Source organism: Ovis canadensis, chromosome 20, assembly GCF_042477335.2.
Source record: "Ovis canadensis isolate MfBH-ARS-UI-01 breed Bighorn chromosome 20, ARS-UI_OviCan_v2, whole genome shotgun sequence".
In the NCBI taxonomy this organism is placed as follows: Eukaryota; Metazoa; Chordata; class Mammalia; order Artiodactyla; family Bovidae; genus Ovis; species Ovis canadensis.
The window spans coordinates 31,843,392-31,861,140 of NC_091264.1; the positions used below are offsets into that span (position 1 = coordinate 31,843,392).

The window sequence follows — 17,749 nt, forward strand, 5'->3', positions numbered from 1 at the left end:
GGAGGGGAAAAACTTAAAAAACTATTAGGAAAGGGGGATGAGGAGGGCTCTTAATTCCTGTATTTAGGGGTTTGATGAAAAAGCCGTGTTTTGAGTTATATTTGTGCATGTATATATGCATATATACACATGATATCTCACAAATCTTGAACATACTTAATTTCAGTATTTTTCAGTCTTGGATTGCAGTTGACAGTAAGATATGCAGTTGACATTGTTATCTAGTACACACACATTGAACCGTATGAAATTGACAGTATCCCACCCTCGACCTATAAAATGGCAACTTTATATTGTTCAAACTAAAAATAATACAAAGAGAAGTTTTACACTGTAATATTTACTCTTTTTTTGTGAGACCCATTAAATTAATAATAATTTACATGTTGCAGTATACTAAATTGCAGTATACTAAATATACCTATCACTACCACTGGATTCACCACCGACTACTTTATTTAATCTTTACAGTAATTTAAAGTGGGAATCATCACTCTCTCCCATCCCCTTAAACATAAGGTGATTACCTCACCACTTGGACCACCACTGCACTTTAATCTGTATCTCACCTAATCTTTATTAAGAACTTCAAGGGATGAGTACCAACAGTGAAGTCATGTGGAGTTTGGAGAGGTCAAACACTTGTTTCCAGGCGCAGGGCTAGGAAGAGGCAGCTTCCAGATTTTAATAATTTCTGTAATAGTGAAGTTCAAGCTACTTTCACTGCCTTGTAGCTAAGAACCAGACCCAGACTGTAAACCTGGGTTTTGCACCACTCCAGTCGAACTGGCCCCCCGCCCCTTCTATGGGCTTTACTTGGTTTTTAAGAGAAGGGTGGGAGTGAGTGTGTGTGTGTGGCGCGCGTGTGTGCACTTGCTTGCTTAAACTTTCTGCTCTGCTACACTTTTTCCCAGGCCTCTGCACTGACTGGGGGTGGGCTTTATCCCTGGGACCACCCCCTCCCCCAGTCCAGCCGCAGCTGGAAGTCTTCACAGATCTTCATCTCTCCTCCCTGCCCCCATTGGCGACCGGGAGGCCGACTGTCTCCCCGGGTCTTTTCCAGATGTACGTATGCCAAAGATCCCCGCCCCCCGCAACCAGTATAGAGAATGATGAATGAGGACAAGGGAGCCGTCCTGGTGGGAAAGTGTCGTCGCCTTGAAAAGAGAGGGAAAGGGAAAGGAAGTGGTTGGGGGGAGGGGAATTGGTGGAGCCGAGAGGCCGCGCGGCGCAACAAGTCTGGACAGCGGGGACCCAAGCCCCCTCTGCTCGGCCAGTAACGTTGACTCCCTCAGGAAGGCTTGGGGAAGTGCTCTAATCCCTGTACTCCCTGGGAATTTGGGCTGCATATAATTTACTGCAATCCGCACAATCCACTCAGGGACTATTCCAGAGTTGGCTTCCAGCCCTTGCAGCGCCGAGTTCCCAGTGCGGCTTCCTATCCTCCGCAAGACTGCGCTCCAGTGCTCTTCCAGGCTTTCTGCAGGTTCCTCCCAACTCTCTCTACCATTCTCTGGCCAGGGGGGCGGAGTCGTACCTCCTCTCCTGTTCCTTTAAGAGGCGTCGGCTCCTCCCCTTTTGGAGTCGCCGTCTGACGCGGGATGACAGCAGCGAGTTCGGTATGTCTATGCAAATAAGCGCCCCCTGTGGGCCAATGGGGAGCGGAGGTGCCGGAACCGCGGACCAATGGGGCGGGGGTGCAGGGGCTCACCATATAAGGAGCGGCCTCGCCATAAAAGGAAACATTGTATCTCTTTATATGGGGGGAAGGGTCGGGGGATCCCTCGCCGCCAGCGCGTGGTCCCGGCCCCCTCCACCCGCCGTCTCGGCCGCGGCCGGCAGCCCCTGCCCCCCGGGGGACGCTGACGGCCGCCGGGCGCGCCGCCCTAGCGTACGGACAGGGGGCGCTCCGCGCGGCCTGGGGCAACCCGGGCCACAGGGGCAGGAAAGTGAGGGCCCAGGTCGGCCCGGGCGTGCAGGGGCCCCGGGTTCGCAGCGGTAGCGGCGGCAGCGATAGCGATATTAGCAGCAGCGGGAGCACCGGGTTGAGCCGGGAAGCCGATGGCGGCGGCGGCGGCGGCTCCGATTCCTCGCTGACTGCCCGTCCGCCCTCCTGCATTGAGCGCCATGTTACCGAGCCAAGCTGGGGCCGCGGCGGCGCTGGGCCGGGGCTCAGCCCTGGGGGGCAGCCTGAACCGGACGCCGACGGGGCGGCCGGGCGGTGGAGGCGGCGGGACTCGAGGGGCTAACGGGGGCCGGGTCCCCGGGAACGGCGCGGGGCTTGGGCCGGGCCGCCTTGAGCGGGAGGCTGCAGCAGCAGCGACAACCACCCCGGCGCCCACCGCGGGGGCCCTCTACAGCGGCAGCGAGGGTGACTCGGAGTCGGGCGAAGAGGAGGAGCTGGGCGCCGAGCGGCGCGGCCTGAAGCGGAGCCTGAGCGAGATGGAGCTCGGTGTGGTGGTCGGTGGGCCCGAGGCGGCGGCGGCGGCCACGGGGGGCTACGGGCCGGTGAGCGGAGCGGTGAGCGGGGCCAAGCCGGGTAAGAAGACTCGGGGCCGCGTGAAGATCAAGATGGAGTTCATCGACAACAAGCTGCGGCGCTACACGACCTTCAGCAAGAGGAAGACGGGCATCATGAAGAAGGTACCGGGCTGGGAGGCTGGCCGGCCAGCGGGAGCCCAGGAGGGTGGGGACGCGCAAGGGGAGCCCGGGAGGAAGGCAGAGCTGAGGCGGAGGTGAGAGGCGGCGAGTCCGCAGGAGGTGTGTGGGAGGGGTTGACTGTTGCCCCGGGAGGGTGAAAGGGGAGGGGCCGCCAGGGAAATGTGGGGAGAGGGGAGATGCCGCGAATGTCCGGAAAAGAGGAAAGGCGCCGAGATGGGAGTGACCGGCGCGTGAGAGGAACCCGGCCCTTGCAGAGCCGAGGAGTGAAGAGTGGTGATGGGAGGCTGCAGGGCTCCCGGGGAGGTGCTGAATGAGGCCGGGGGGTCAGTAGGTCCAGTGCTCTCTGGTGTTCCGGGAAAGGCGCCGGAAAAGCAGGGAACAGATAAGAAGGTGTGGGGGCGAGGAGGCTAGATCTGTGTAACAACAATGAGCGAACATGTGTGGGAGGAAGGTGGGCATCGCTAGAGTGGTGTTGGTTGGAAGGACGGGCAGGGCTGATGACCGAATGGGGCTCAAGAGCCCCAGTTAAGGGAGCAGGGCAGGAAAACGGATGCTACCCTGAGCATCAGAAACCAAGTCCTGCGATGGCCATGGGTCTTCATGCATCTACTGGAAGCCGGCACACTCCCTGCAGGACAGGCCTCAGAACCATTTGCCCTTGGGATAAGTGGGATTTCCAGCCCTAGGGAAAAATCGGTGCACGGAGTTTGGAGAGAAGGTTTGCAGAGGTACCTAGCAATGCCTCCTCTTCTAGCTGATTATCCAGTGAAAAGAATGAGGAAAGGAGTCATCTTTGGCCTATAGGAGATATGGGAAGGAATGGAAGCAGAGTAACTGGGAAACAAGAAGCTTGAACTCTGGAAACATTGGCCGGTGTTTATATCCATCCCATATAGAAACCAAGGCTGCTTCCAGTGGGTTGTGGAACTTTATTGGGAGTGAGGATGCCACCTATGGGGCCATCCTTGAAGGCCCCTTCCTGGCTTTATGGCAGGGTCAATTCAATCGCTCAGTTAATGTCTGACTCTTTGTGACCCCATGGACTGAAGCACACCAGGCTTCCCTGTCCCATCACCAACTCCCGGAGCTTGCTCAAACTCATGTCCATCGAGTCGGTATTATGGTAGGGTAGTAGTTGCTAATCTAGCTGCCATCTCCCATCACTCCAGACACTGTTTCATCAAGACAAAGAAAGTGAAAAGGGGGAGCAGAGTTCTATAGAGCAGGACAAAATGGCAACAGGTTAGTGCCTGTGCAGTTTCTGGAAAGAAATATGGGACATTTGGAGTTTAGGTGGCTCCTTATCCCTGACATCTATGTGACACTCAGTGTAGTAGCGACTTCATCCTGGTCCCTGTGATGGTGATGAGGTGGTGGGAGCCATCTCTTCGTGAGGCTCTGGCACCAAGCTGTAGTGAGGAGCAGCTCCCTGGGCCACTCTGTGTCTGCTGAGGTTATATGCTCTGTCACTGGGAGCTGTGACTTTGCTTGGGGTATCTGCTGGTCAGTGGGGCTGTTCCTCAAAGGAGGGGCATGGGGTTTTTCTACTCTTCAGCTAACCTTCAGATATCCTTCAGACAGGACCCCCTTAGAGTCACTGGAGAGGAAGGTCATTATGGAAGTGGGAGCTTGAGATCACTGTGTACTTCCCTCTTTCCTGCTAGCCAAGGAAGGTAGCGATTAAACATTTTGCTGTTCTACCCATCTCCTCCCCCCTACCCCCAGGCCTATGAGCTGTCCACGCTGACAGGGACACAGGTGCTGTTGCTGGTGGCCAGTGAGACAGGCCATGTGTATACCTTTGCCACCCGCAAACTGCAGCCCATGATCACCAGTGAGACTGGCAAGGCACTGATTCAGACCTGCCTCAACTCGCCAGACTCTCCACCCCGCTCAGACCCCACCACAGACCAGAGAATGAGTGCCACCGGCTTTGAAGAGACAGACCTCACCTACCAGGTGTCGGAGTCCGACAGCAGTGGGGAGACCAAGGTGTGTTTGGGTCTCCTGTCTGAGGGGAAGGAAGGGGAGGGACCTGGCCAGCAGAGAGGGGAAGAAGGGGTCTTTCTCCCTTAGCCTGGACAGGTGGATAGGTGCCTACTGATGTGGAGTGGAGCCGGGTTAGTGCCCCACATCTTAGGGTACAGGTGTCCATCCTTGCTATCCTGACAGGAGGCCGGCCCCCTAGATAAGCGGGCGGCCTCCGTGCCCATATAAGGCCGGCTCCGGCTCCACGCCGGCCTCCCGCCTGCAGCCCGCCTGCCTGGCAGGGCTCTTGCATTCCTCCCGCCAGCTGTCTCCCTGCTGGGGGCGGGGGCGTTGTTTAGCCCTGCCCTCCTGGCTGACTGGGTCGCCCAGGAATAGGAAGGGAGCACTTATGGGTTCCAGGGTCCTGGGAAGCCAGCACTGTCAGCAGGCCGGCTGATTGGCTACGCTGGAGACTACCTTACTAGCCAGCCGCCTGCCTCTTCAGGATGTCCGGGCCTGCGCACGTTAGGGAGTGTATTCACTCGACTGTTAGGGATGCCGGCCCTGGTTACGCCTCCCCCTTCCTTTTCCCCGGTAAGGAGAGAGGGCGGGGCTTCCTCCTCTTACTGCTCTCGGGAGCTCCACCTTCCGGGTGGCCCTTCACGAACTGGCCAATCGGAGGAAGCGGCACTGTTTGCCTTAGCAACGCCTCCGCCAATCAGAGGCTTCGAGCTCCACTGCTTAGCCAACGTCCGGCGCTGACCCACCTCCAGGATCTGAGCCCCGCTCAGTTCTCTGGGCTTGGTTCTCAGCTCGTGGCTTTCTCCTTCTTCTTCTAAGAACAAAGGTTTCCTGAGGGGAGAGTCCGCGTTCTAAACTCCTCAATATTTTAGTGGTAGGGTTAGTTTATTCCCAGGACATTTTGTTGAATGTATGAAGTCTTTGGTGCTTCATTGCCAGACCCCTCAAGACCGCTCTCAAACCCTAAGTTCCCTGAAAAACTGAGAAATCTATCTCAGAAGCAGGATCTGGGGGAGGCTCACCACTCCATCTTTACTCTGGGTGTGTAGGATACACTGAAGCCGGCGTTTACCGTCACCAACCTGCCGGGTACCACCTCCACCATCCAGACAGCACCCAGCACCTCTACCACCATGCAAGTCAGCAGTGGCCCCTCCTTTCCCATCACCAACTACCTGGCACCAGTGTCTGCTAGCGTCAGCCCCAGTGCTGTCAGCAGTGCCAACGGGACTGTGCTGAAGAGTACAGGCAGCGGCCCCGTTTCTTCTGGAGGCCTCATGCAGCTGCCTACCAGCTTCACCCTTATGCCCGGTGAGTCGCAAGGGGCAAACTGAGCATTCTAAGAGTGGGTTTAGGGCTGGTGCAAGGAGAATGTCTTTTCTTACTCAGAAGGAGGAAGGACAGGGGCCAGAGCCTGAGAGAAGCCTCTTATGTCCCATTGGTAGGCATGCCCCTCCCCCTTGGGACTTGAACTGTCCTTGTCAGTAAATTTCCACCATATACTCTGGCCTTGCCTAGCAAGCCCAGCCCTGTGCCCCTACTGCCACAGGGACAGGAGACATTCTACCACTTCCCTGCCTTGACTGGAAGGCAGATTGTGTCCTTGATGGATGGGTGCCTGCTCCTGTGTCAACCAGAGAGTGTAGAGGCAGGGTCTGGGGCAGGGGAAAGAGGGAAGGGCAAGAACAGAGTATGGAAGCCCCTGGAGATAAGATTCTGGACCTCAGGGGCCTCTTTGGCTCTCAGGAAGGATAGTGATGGGAGTTGGGGATAGAATGGCAGCCCCTGGGCCTGGGGGTGTTTGAGGGAGCTTGGTGAAGGTGGTGGTGGTGGTGGTGGGTAGGACAGAGCACGAGTAAGTCTCTGTGTCTTCTAGGTGGGGCAGTGGCCCAGCAGGTCCCAGTGCAGGCCATTCAGGTGCACCAGGCCCCACAGCAAGCGTCTCCCTCTCGCGACAGCAGCACAGACCTCACGCAGACCTCCTCCAGCGGGACAGGTATTGCTTGAAACTCTGTCACCTCCCTGCCCTGCCTCATTCATGAGACCTAGCAGCAGGTGCCCAGGATTATCCATCCTGTAACTAAGGTCAGCAAATTTCTTAATGTGGAGACTGAGGCTTTTGGGTTAACCTTTTCCTTAATCCTTATGAGAAAGGCAGGTGAGGATGGCTAGTTTTGAATCCTGCCCTGCAGTGGGGCTGTGGATTTCAGGAAGAAATTGGGGACCATTGAGGCCACTCTTCTTCTCACTCAGGTGAAAAGCCTGAGGCCCTGAAAGAAGTTCCTTTCCTATAGACACACATTTGCTCAACTGCCAGGAAGGATTTACAGAGCAGTTGTCTCCTTGTGGGAGGATATCCTAGCTTTTGAGTAATCATAAGTCCCCTCCATGTCTCTAGTCATTTTAGAAATGATCAGACACTTCCAAAATAAAATTGCTTTGAAGTTCTTGTTAATCACAACCCTGTTACACAAAGTTTGGTCTGTGGAAGGAGGACCAGCATCACCTGGGAGCTTGATAGAAATGCAGACTCTCAAGCCTCACCCCAAACCTACTGAATCAGAATCTGCACTTTTAACAAGATCCCCCGGTTATTGTACGCACATCAACATTGGAGAAGTGCTTGTTTTAAAGCTGGTTATCAGCTGCATGTTGAGGAAGAGGGAGGAGGAGTAAGAATAGATGTGAAATGGGGTGGAGCCTCTCTCTCAGAGAAGAGGATCTGAGTCTCCTTGGCTTGGGTCAGTCATTGTAATCTTTGTTTTTCCCAGGGCCTTGGGGTCTTGGAACAAAGCAGATAGATAATCGAATAGAACGCTGTGATAGGATACATTGAAAGGTTGGTGTGGTTGTGTTCAAGAAAAAAATAAGGCTTTTCTCAGTCGATGACAGGGAACAGAGGAAGGAGCTTTGTCTAGGTTTCGACCTGGGAAATGGCAGGAGGGCTCTGGAGGCCTGGAGTTCCTGGGGATGGGATGGGAGCTCTCAGTCAGCACCAGTGCCAACCTCCCTGACGTGTGTCTGTGTTTGCCAGTGACGTTGCCTGCCACCATCATGACGTCATCTGTGCCCACAACTGTGGGCGGCCACATGATGTACCCCAGCCCCCATGCGGTGATGTATGCGCCCACCTCGGGCCTGGCTGATGGCAGCCTCACTGTGCTCAATGCCTTCTCCCAGGCGCCATCCACCATGCAGGTGTCCCACAGCCAGGTCCAGGAGCAAGGTGAGTCAGGGGCAGGGCTGCAGAAAGGAGGACCATTTCCTCCCTCACACACACAGACACGCACACACACACTCACATGCCTCCCCTCAACTCATATGCACACACACATACCCAAACCAGATGCTCACACACATACCTATATGTATACACACACAGATGCTTCCACATGCACTCGAACACCCACACTCACATGCACACTTGACACATTTGGGCACTCACCCTTGGGCATTTACATCTGAGACTCACCCAGTCAACTTGTGCACTTATCATCACACCTCCAAAATCTGGAAGTTTCTCTTGAGCAAGTGATTTGAGTCTCTCCTGTGGTTATCTCATGCAGGTGGCGTCCCCCAGGTGTTCCTCACAGCACCATCTGGGACAGTGCAGATCCCCGTTTCTGCAGTTCAGCTTCACCAGGTAGGTGAGGGCACCTTCCATTCCAGCCAGCCAGCCTCTTCTTTATCTTGACTTGGGGGATTTCATTACTAGGTGGTCCAAGCCAAGATCCTTAGCCGGGAGGCCTGTCCATTTTCCTGGTCAGGCCTGGGTGGTGGGCAGGTGGGCAGGCAGGCAGGGGGCAGCCTGAGCTGGCCAGTCAGTTCCAGACCCCCACCTCCTCCTTACATACCCCCTTCCCTTCAGATGGCTGTGATAGGGCAGCAGGCCGGGAGCAGCAGCAACCTCACCGAATTACAGGTGGTGAACCTGGATGCCGCCCACAGCACCAAGAGTGACTGATCCGCCCTGCCGCCCTGGACAGATGGCCCAAGGGACGGCACCACTTATTTATTGTTGCCTTTTCACGTTTTCTTTACACACATGTTGATGGGCCGCAGGAGGGAGGCGGGGAGGAGCGTGGGCAGCCACAGGACTGAGCCCTCTCACTCCAGCCAAAGAAATGGGCCAGCCTGCCCTCCACCCCGGCCTCCCGACCCCCCCCCTCTAGCTCCGCCTCCCATTTCTGTTGCCAGTGGGGCTGCCCTCCCTCCTCAGACTCCCCTTGCCAGCTTGGCTCCATGTTTTCCATGAGTATTAGCTTACCCGATGGGACCGTGCCCCCCACCACCATCACACACACAGTTCTCTGTGGGACTAGGCACTGTGTCCCCCTGAGGAAGCAGCCGGTGCCGGGGTGGGGGGGTTGCCCTCTCCCCAGTCTCCTTGCTGACCCCACATCAGCACTGTGTTTGCCACAGGCTGGGTCAAAAGAGCCTGCCCCCTGCCCCTCAGGGAGCCAGCTGGGGAGATGGGGCTTCTTCCCTCAAGCCGGGTCTGTGGCCCCTACAGCTCCTGAGCAGCGGGGCCTGTGCTCCAGCACAGCAGATTCCCAGGGCGACCTGCCCTGCCCTGCCGCTCCCTTCGGAACTCCAGGGGCTGCTGGCTTGGAGGGAACCACCCGTGTTCCCCTGTCTTCCCCCCTCTCCTCCCAGCTGCTTTACTTAAAGTTGATTTTGAACTTTTTATTTGAGGAGACGAAGTGAAAACAAATCTATAAATATATATTTTTAAAATATTTAACTTTTTTTTATGGCGTTTTTCTCGTCCCCCTCCCTGCCCAAGCTCCCCTTCCCTGGGGAGCCCTGAGGCTCCCCGGAACTGGCTGGGCCTCTGGGGACAGAGCCACCCCATGAGCTTGGGGCTCGCCAGTGTCGGGGGGGAGATTGCCCGGTCCTGGGTTGTTTCCAGGAGAAAACCGGGGGAGGGGCCCTCAGGCCATGCCCCAACGGGGTGGGGAGGGTGACCCACAGCTCTGGGCCTCTTTTTGCCCTTCAGAGCTGTTGCTAGGGAGAGGGAAGAGGGAGACCAAATGTGGGTGGGGGGTGGGAGGGTGTCAGAGGCAACTGACTTCATTTGTGCCACATGCATGGGCATTGCAGCCTTGCGCGCCCCCAGGCCTGCAGCTGCCTGGGGCGCAAGTTGCAGTGAGCAGGGTGGGGTCTGGGAGGGGGCGAGAGGCAGGATTGGGGGGCAGAAGAAATGGGAGCAGCTCTTGGGCTGAGTGTGGGGTTAGGGGAGCCAGAAATGGCAGCTCTCCCAGGGAGTGAGCAGCTACTGTAACTTTTTAAAATTAAGACAAAAAGCCTTGAAGAAAATGACTTTATTTTTCTAAGTGTAACCTCAGTATTTATGTAATTTGTACAGGGGCCGTGCCCCACCCCCTCTGCCCCCTTTGGGGTAGATCTTGAGGGTGGGCCAACATGGCAGAGGGTCTTTTACCCTGTGTCAGAGCCTACCTTCACCACCTGTATCAGAGAGGGAGCTTTTTCAGAACAGGGCAGTGGGGGGGTGGGTGGAGTTTTATTAACCCCTTAGGTCTGCCTTGAGTAGAAACAAGCCTGCTTCTGTGATTAGGTGAAGGGGTGGGGGAAGTTTATACATACAGCCTAATTATCATGGGGACGATTTGCCGACATGTTTGAGAACCTCCGGACCTCTAACCCCCTTTGCTGTCTTGCCCCAGTTTGGGGTGCCAAGATGGAAGCCATCTTTCTGGCTTTCTCCAGAAGATAGCAGGGGACTTATGGGTGGCTTATGGATTGGGGCATGGCAAATCAGGGGTCAGAGAGTGGGGGAGCTTGGGACTCAGGTCTGCAACTGCCCAGCCCCTTTTCTCTACTCTTTGTTTTCACTCCACCATCACTCACTCACTCCCCTCTCCCTCACGCTGGGGAGGAGACCTTGATGAATTCCTCCTCTCCTTCCCACAAAAGACAGACCCAGTGAGTGAATCAGGCAAAGTGCTTATAATGTGTGTTGTGTGAGCGTGGCCTTGGGAGAACATGCGTGCGTCAAGGATGAGGTGGCATTTTTACATGCAGCGACCCTTGGTGTTTCCCTTCCTTGGTGGCTCTGGGGTGTGTATGTGTGTGTGCGCGTGTGCCCGAGTGAATGTGTGTGTGCGAATGTGGGGTGTGTATGTTAGTGGTTTCTACTTCCCCTGGGATGCTGACCCAGGAATAGTGGACATGGTCACAGTCCTATGTACAGAGCTTTCTTTTGTATTAAGAAAAAAATACTCTTTCAATAAATGTATCATTTTTGTGCACAGACTGTGGGGTCTTTGCCTTTGTTTTACCGTATTGGAGGGTGGGAGGTATGAACACAAACGTGCTGAGAAACAAGCACGTTCTTGTTGAATGAAACGCAAAGGGGTGCTTTGGGCTGTTGAACTCTACTGATTTGACTTAAGGAACACATCAGGGGTGATGGTTAGGGGCCTTTATCGTCAGCCCCAGCTGTGCTAGGTACTTAGTCAACACGGAGAGAAGCAATTTTACTATTAGGGAAAAGAACGCAACCAATCCAAAGCCTCGGGTATGGGAAACTCACGGCCACGTGACCTAAAGCAAACTAAGAGGACAGCCCTAGGATGGGAGTGTGCGTTTCGGTGGGAGACGAAGAAGGCAGACCCAGGAAAGGGCAAGGAGGGCTTCAAAGCCGATATTGGAACGGAAAGGGCGGCCTACGCCTGCGGAAAAACGGGCCTCGCTACCACGACCCCGAAGCTCCGCGGGCAGCGCGCCCCCAGACGCGAGTAGCACGCATGCTCCGCTGGCGCACGGTGCCGCCGCCGCGCTCGGCTGTGGGCCGCGGTAGGACCCGTAGCCGCCCGGCCGTGCGCGCACTGGCGGCGTGACCCGGAAGGGAGCCGCGGAGGAGGCGGGGCCAGCACTGCGGGACCGGCGCCGGGCCCCAGCGAGGGCCGAGCCGGGAGCCGGGAGGTGGGAGGTGAGAGGAGAGCTCTGCGTCCTCCCCGCCCCTGCCCCGTCCCTTCCCCGGTTCCTTGCCCACTCTCCGTGGCGCTGACGACAGGAGCCAGGTCTTGCCGAGATTCGCTTGGTCCAGTCGGTCCGGTCAGCCTCCTCCGACCGCGCCCCCCCCCCCCACCTCTTCCGCCCCCCAAGCCCGTTCTCGCGGCGGTGCGGGCCTCCCGCGCCGCCCTTGCTGGCTTGCAAGCTCGGGCCTGACTTGCCACCTACGCCTACCTGCTGTCTCATCCCCGCAACCAAGACCTCGCCTCCGCATCTCAGTTCATTGCTCCTGTTCTCCAGCCCTTCCTCTCCCCCCATTTAGGCTTTTCCGATTGTGTTACTTCATCCCGCTCATCAGTTGTCCATCGCACATCACTTGGTTACCTGCCTGTCTTGCCCTCCCTCCAATCCCCCGCATGCTATCCGGACCCCTACCCCCTTCGAGAGCCACATCCGTCTTTCCCCTCCTCTGCACGCCTTTCTTCTACTCTCATCCTCTATCCCTGTACCCCAACATGACCCCTGCTCTGATCACCATTTCTTCATTTGGGTTTGCTGTCCGTTCTTATCCTCACCATTCCCTGTTGCCCCCACACTGCTTCATATCTTTCCCTGATCACTAACATAGCCGTCACTCCGCACCTACTTATAATCTTATTCTGACACCTACTTATAATCTTATTCTGACACATTAGCGTTCTACTTACCTGGGGACGGCTCCTACCTTCTCCCTCGCTAAGAATAGTAGTATTAGATTCTGTTTACTGAGCACTCTGGCTGTATGATAGAGGCTGTTCTGAATGCTTTATAGATGTGATCTTAGTAAGTGTTTATGACAATTTTGTAAATTGGGTTTAAATATTATTATCTTGCAGAGGAGAAAACTGAGGCTTAGAGATTGACTTGTCCAAAAGTATGCATATAAGAAGTGAAGGAGCCAGAATTCAGAGTCCCATTTATCTGAATCTGTACTGTATTGCCTCTCTTAATACCTCTACTGTCTCCTGACCTCATTCCCTACCCTTCAACTCCATGATTATTACCTCCATCTAGATCTACTTAACTTAGATCCTTACCATACATACAGCATAAGGGCAGGGTGGGACTTGGTTTTTTTCCTCCCATAATTTTATTTGGATCCCTAGTCCCCTCTCCCTTTCCCAATGTTCTCATACCTTTTTGTCATCTGGTCATCTGCCTCCTTTAGTCTCTCTTCTTAATATCTGCCATGACCCACCCCTTTATACCCACATTCCTGCTTTAATCTGTCATTTATGCTCCCTGTCTTGCCCCTTCCCCATCCTGACTTTCCTGACTTGTTCTGACCCCACTATCTCACAGGCTACTGTCCCACCTGCTCACCCATGTCATCCTTCTAAGTCCTGATCTGTACCCCTCAGCCACCCTCCTGTTCTGCCCAAATTGTCCTGATTAACCATCAGCTCTTTTTCTTATCTTGCTTTCTTGTAATTTCTTCCATTTTGGAAACCTTTTCATTTCCTTCTATCACTGTTTTTCACTCTGTTCTCCTTGTTACAAATCCCAGAGTGTGTTTAGGTTATTTATTCCATCCTATCCTTGTCCTTTTCTCTTTGGCCTCCAAATTCCATGCAGCCTACCAGTCACCCCTCACCCTGTCTGCACCTCAAGTTTCCACCCCCTTCACGTAGGTTTTTCTCTTTCCCACAGTGCTTCTGTCTCTCTCCTGTGTGTCCCAGGAAGTCAGGATGGTGGGAGAACGGCGCACTGGGGACCTCATGGTGCCCTTGGGGCCCCGGCTGCAGGCATATCCTGAAGAGCTTCTTCGACAGCGGCCTGGACAGGATGGGCATCCTGAATACCTGATCCGATGGAGTGTCCTGAAGTGTGGGGAAGTGGGCAGAGCGGGTGTGGAGGAGGGCAAGACAGAGCACATCCTCATGTGGCTGTCAGCCCCCGAGGTCTATGCTAGCTGCCCCATGCTGTTAGGGGAGCGGGCGTTATCTAAGGGACCTCAGCACGAGACAGCTGGGGGTTCAGCAAGCTTTCCCCGAGACCCAGGCAGTCTGGATGACGTGGCCATGGGAGAGATGGAGGCAGATGTGCGAGCACTGGTGCGCAGGGCTGCCCGGCAACTAGCAGAAGGTGGGACCTCGAGCCTCACAGCCGCTGTGCTCCACACCATCCACGTGCTCAGCGCCTATGCCAGCATCGGGCCCCTCACCGGGGTCTTCAGGGAGACGGGCGCCCTGGACCTACTCATGCACATGCTGTGCAACCCTGAGCCTCAGATCCGTCGGAGTGCCGGCAAGATGCTGCAGGCCCTGGCAGCCCACGATGCTGGTGAGAGACAGCCATGGGAAGAAGGGAGCCCCTGGAGAGGATGGGGCCACAGGAGTAAGAACAGGAAGAGGAGGGGTTTCCCAGCTCTGGAAGAGCACCTAGTATTTGGTAGACATCAATTTCATTGCAAAGGGAAAATGTAGATTAATAAGCCATCACAGGTGCAGAAACAGGATAGAATGATAGCACCTGATTTAGCTGTCTGTTCTCAGGGCAGAGGCAGAGAAGAAACGGGAATAAGTTTGTGTGTTCTGGTTGGAGATTTGTTAGTTGGTTGTGAAATCACTTTCATGGGTTATAACCAGCATTTTTTTTAAATGTTAAGCATCAGCTCAGAGCGCTTAGTGTAAGTCTTGTAGTATGAAGTGTATGTTTCAGTTTCACATAGTGTACCTTCATGTCAGGTGACTATGTGAAATGTATCTCTTCCTGGGAGTCTCAGCCACAAGTTTGAAAACCTCTGGGGTCTAGGATAGACAGTTTGGGGACAGGCGATGTGGAGAGGTGTAGTGGGGATTGAGGAGAAGATCCGGATCCGGTGTGCATTACAGGGAGTCGGGCTCACGTCCTTCTGTCGCTGAGTCAACAAGATGGCATCGAGCAGCACATGGATTTTGACAGCCGCTATACTTTGCTGGAACTGTTCGCAGAAACCACGTCTTCCGAGGAGCATTGCATGGCCTTTGAGGGCATTCACCTGCCTCAGGTACCCTTGCAGCTGTGGGGGAAAGGCTGTGTACAAGGGCCAGGGCATGATTTCTGAAAATGTGGTTCAGGACTGCACCAGCGCCAGGGCCGCCTGGGGAACCTACTAAAATGAAGGTTCATACTATCCTCCCCGCTCAGCATCTCTGAGATGAGAACCCAAGAGTCTGTGTTTTAAGGCATTCCTTGGGTGTTTCTTATGTCAGCCACACTTTGGGAACTGCAGGTGTGGGGATGAGGCCTTTATCTTTTGCTGAAGAGGCTGATGTCAAGGGAAAGGAGAGGGGCGGGAGCTGGGAGAAGAGGAAGTTACACCATGGACTGTGTCCTCCAGATCCCAGGAAAACTGCTCTTCTCCCTGGTGAAACGCTACCTGTGTGTCACTTCCCTGCTGGATCAGCTGAATAACAGTCCAGAGCAGGGGGCCGGAGATCAAGGCTCCCCAACCTCGAGGGAGGATTTGGGCCGAGAGAAGAGCCGGGGGCAGCGGGAGCTGGAGTTCAGTATGGCTGTGGGCAACCTTATCTCGGAGCTGGTGCGGAGCATGGGCTGGGCCCAGAACCTCAGCCAACAGGGCACGTTGCCACCCCGGCCGACCCGGTCCATCTTTCAGCCCAGCATTTCAGGCCCCAGCCTTTTACTCCCCACCATTGTTGCGACCCCAAGGAGGCAAGGGCGGGCCTTCCGCCAGCGCGCTGAATTCTCCAGCCTTAGTGGCTACGGTGAGTACGTGCAGCAGACCCTGCAGCCGGGCATGCGAGTACGGATGCTGGATGACTACGAGGAGATCAGCGCGGGCGATGAGGGCGAGTTCCGACAGAGCAACAATGGCGTGCCCCCTGTGCAGGTGAGCAGGGCCACCGCTGGGGGTCTGTCTGCGTGGGGCATCACTGGGGCTTCACGCTTCACGCTGGGGGCTCTGGCAGGCCACCCAGGGAGAAAACCCCCAGAGAACTGGAATGTTTTCAAGAGGATCAGTGAGAGACAGGGGGCTGTTGGAGGGCTGGGAGAATCTGGCAGGAGTCGGTAGGCTGTGAAGTCAAAGAGAAACTCCCTTAACTGGGAGGCAGAACTGATACATCCAGATATCCCCACCCGCAGCAGTGGAGTGGGCTCAGAGGGAGCGTGAGAGCAGAGGCCTTCCAGGTTAGGAGGAGAGGAGAAGTGGGGCATGCCTTGGTCGGGGAAGGGGGCCTTGTGTGCTAGAGGTTTCCCAGGCCTAGCTGGTGTGCCCCCGAGGGCTCCACGCCCTGAGTCTGGATCTGGCCGTCCTCTCCAGCTTGCGCAGCTTGGGGTTCTCAGGGCTGAGCCCTCTCTCATCTTCTGCCTCCCTTCCTCCGCACCAGGTCTTCTGGAGGTCAACGGGCCGCACCTACTGGGTGCACTGGCACATGCTGGAGATCCTGTGTCCCGAGGAGACTGCCGAGGACACGGCTTCAGCGGCTGCGGAGGAGGGGGCGGGGGCTGCTGTGCCGGGCACAGGTGAGCCAGGGAGGGGACGAGGACACGGTGTCTGAACAGAGGAGGAACAGGCGGCATGCAGCCCTCTCAGGACCAGGAGCTGCCCCAGACGTTCAGAAACCCGTTCAGTCCCCTGGCGGAGGCTGAGGCCCCCGGTGCCTGTCTCCCCAGCACTCCCCTCCTGGGACTGGAAGCCGGTGGACGGGCTCTACTCTTTGCCATACCTCCAGCCCGAGCCTCAGAAGAACGAGAGACTGGGCTACCTGACCCAGGCTGAGTGGTGGGAGCTGCTCTTCTTCATCAGGAAGTTGGACATATGTGAGCAGCAGTCAATTTACCAGAGTCTTCGGGAGAACCTGGATGAGGTATTACAGATGGGAAATGCCTGGGGCGGGGGTTTGGGGTGGGGTTAGAGTTGGGATTCTGAAAGGGCCTAGATCTGATAGACAGAGTGCCTGATGAACTATGGACTGAGGTTCGTGACATTGTACAGGAGACAGGGATCAAGACCATCCCCATGGAAAAGAAATGCAAAAAAGCAAAATGGCTGTCTGGGGAGGCCTTACAAATAGCTGTGAAAAGAAGAGAAGTGAAAAGCAAAGGAGAAAAGGAAAGATATAAGCATCTGAATGCAGAATTCCAAAGAATAGCAAGAAGAGAGAAGAAAGCCTTCTTCAATGATCAGTGCAAAGAAATAGAGGAAAAGAACAGAGTGGGAAAGACTAGAGATCTGTACAAGAAAATTAGAGATACCAAGGGAACATTTCATGCAAAGATGGGCCTGATAAAGGACAGAAATGGTATGGACCTAACAGAAGCAGAAGATATTAAGAAGAGGTGGCCAGAATACACAGAAGAACTGTACAAAAAAGATCTTCACGACCCGGATAATCACGATGGTGTGATCACTCACCTAGAGCCAGACATCCTGGAATGTGAAGTCAAGTGGGCCTTAGAAAGCATCACTACGAACAAAGCTAGTGGAGGTGATGGCATTCCAGTTGAGCTATTTCAAATCCTGAAAGATGATGCTGTGAAAGTGCTGCACTCAATATGCCAGCACATTTGGAAAACTCAGCAGTGGCCACAGGACTGGAAAAGGTCAGTTTTCATTCCAATCCCAAAGAAAGGCAGTGCCAAAGAATGCTCAAACTACCGCACAATTGCACTCATCTCACACGTTAGTAAAGTAATGCTCAAAATTCTCCAAGCCAGGCTTCAGCAATACGTGAACCGTGAACTTCCAGATGTTCAAGCTGGTTTTAGATAAGGCAGAGGAACCAGAGATCAAATTGCCAACATCCGCTGGATCATGGAAAAAGCAAGAGTTCCAGAAAAACATCTATTTCTGCTTTATTGACTATGCCAAAGCCTTTGACTGTGTGGATCACAATCAACTGTGGAAAATTCTGAGAGAGATGGGAATACCAGACCACCTGACCTGCCTCTTGAGAAATGTGTATGCAGGTCAGGAAGCAACAGTTAGAACTGGACATGGAACAACAGACTGGTTCCAAATAGGAAAAGGAGTACATCAAGGCTGTATATTGTCACCCTGCTTATTTAACTTCTATGCAGAGTACATCATGAGAAACGCTGGACTGGAAGAAACACAGGCTGGAATCAAGATTGC

General features: G+C 54.9%; 2 protein-coding genes across 4 annotated transcripts in view; both read left to right on the forward strand.

Annotated features, from left to right (window-relative positions):
* Nucleotides 1-352: 352 nt before the first annotated feature.
* Nucleotides 353-10,924, forward strand: SRF (serum response factor). The gene is made up of 7 exons (XM_069564720.1): nucleotides 353-2,643; nucleotides 4,387-4,653; nucleotides 5,700-5,961; nucleotides 6,527-6,646; nucleotides 7,685-7,876; nucleotides 8,217-8,293; nucleotides 8,519-10,924. The coding sequence occupies exons 1-7, from the start codon at nucleotides 2,128-2,130 to the stop codon at nucleotides 8,612-8,614; spliced, it is 1,530 nt and encodes a 509-aa protein (XP_069420821.1). The 5' UTR covers nucleotides 353-2,127; the 3' UTR covers nucleotides 8,615-10,924.
* Nucleotides 10,925-11,508: 584 nt separating this feature from the next.
* The window catches only part of CUL9 (cullin 9), a 37,333-nt gene continuing 31,092 nt past the window's right edge, over nucleotides 11,509-17,749 (forward strand). For 2 of the 3 annotated variants that reach the window (XM_069564531.2, XM_069564532.2), the window contains exons 1-6: nucleotides 11,511-11,605; nucleotides 13,318-13,950; nucleotides 14,502-14,656; nucleotides 14,990-15,502; nucleotides 16,002-16,137; nucleotides 16,288-16,481. In XM_069564531.2, the coding sequence (XP_069420632.1) occupies nucleotides 13,356-13,950; nucleotides 14,502-14,656; nucleotides 14,990-15,502; nucleotides 16,002-16,137; nucleotides 16,288-16,481 (1,593 nt within the window). In that variant the 5' untranslated portion in view covers nucleotides 11,511-11,605; nucleotides 13,318-13,355. Of the gene's footprint in view, nucleotides 11,606-13,317; nucleotides 13,951-14,501; nucleotides 14,657-14,989; nucleotides 15,503-16,001; nucleotides 16,138-16,287; nucleotides 16,482-17,749 lie in introns of all 3 variants that reach the window. The other variant, XR_011251474.2, reaches the window with a different exon arrangement.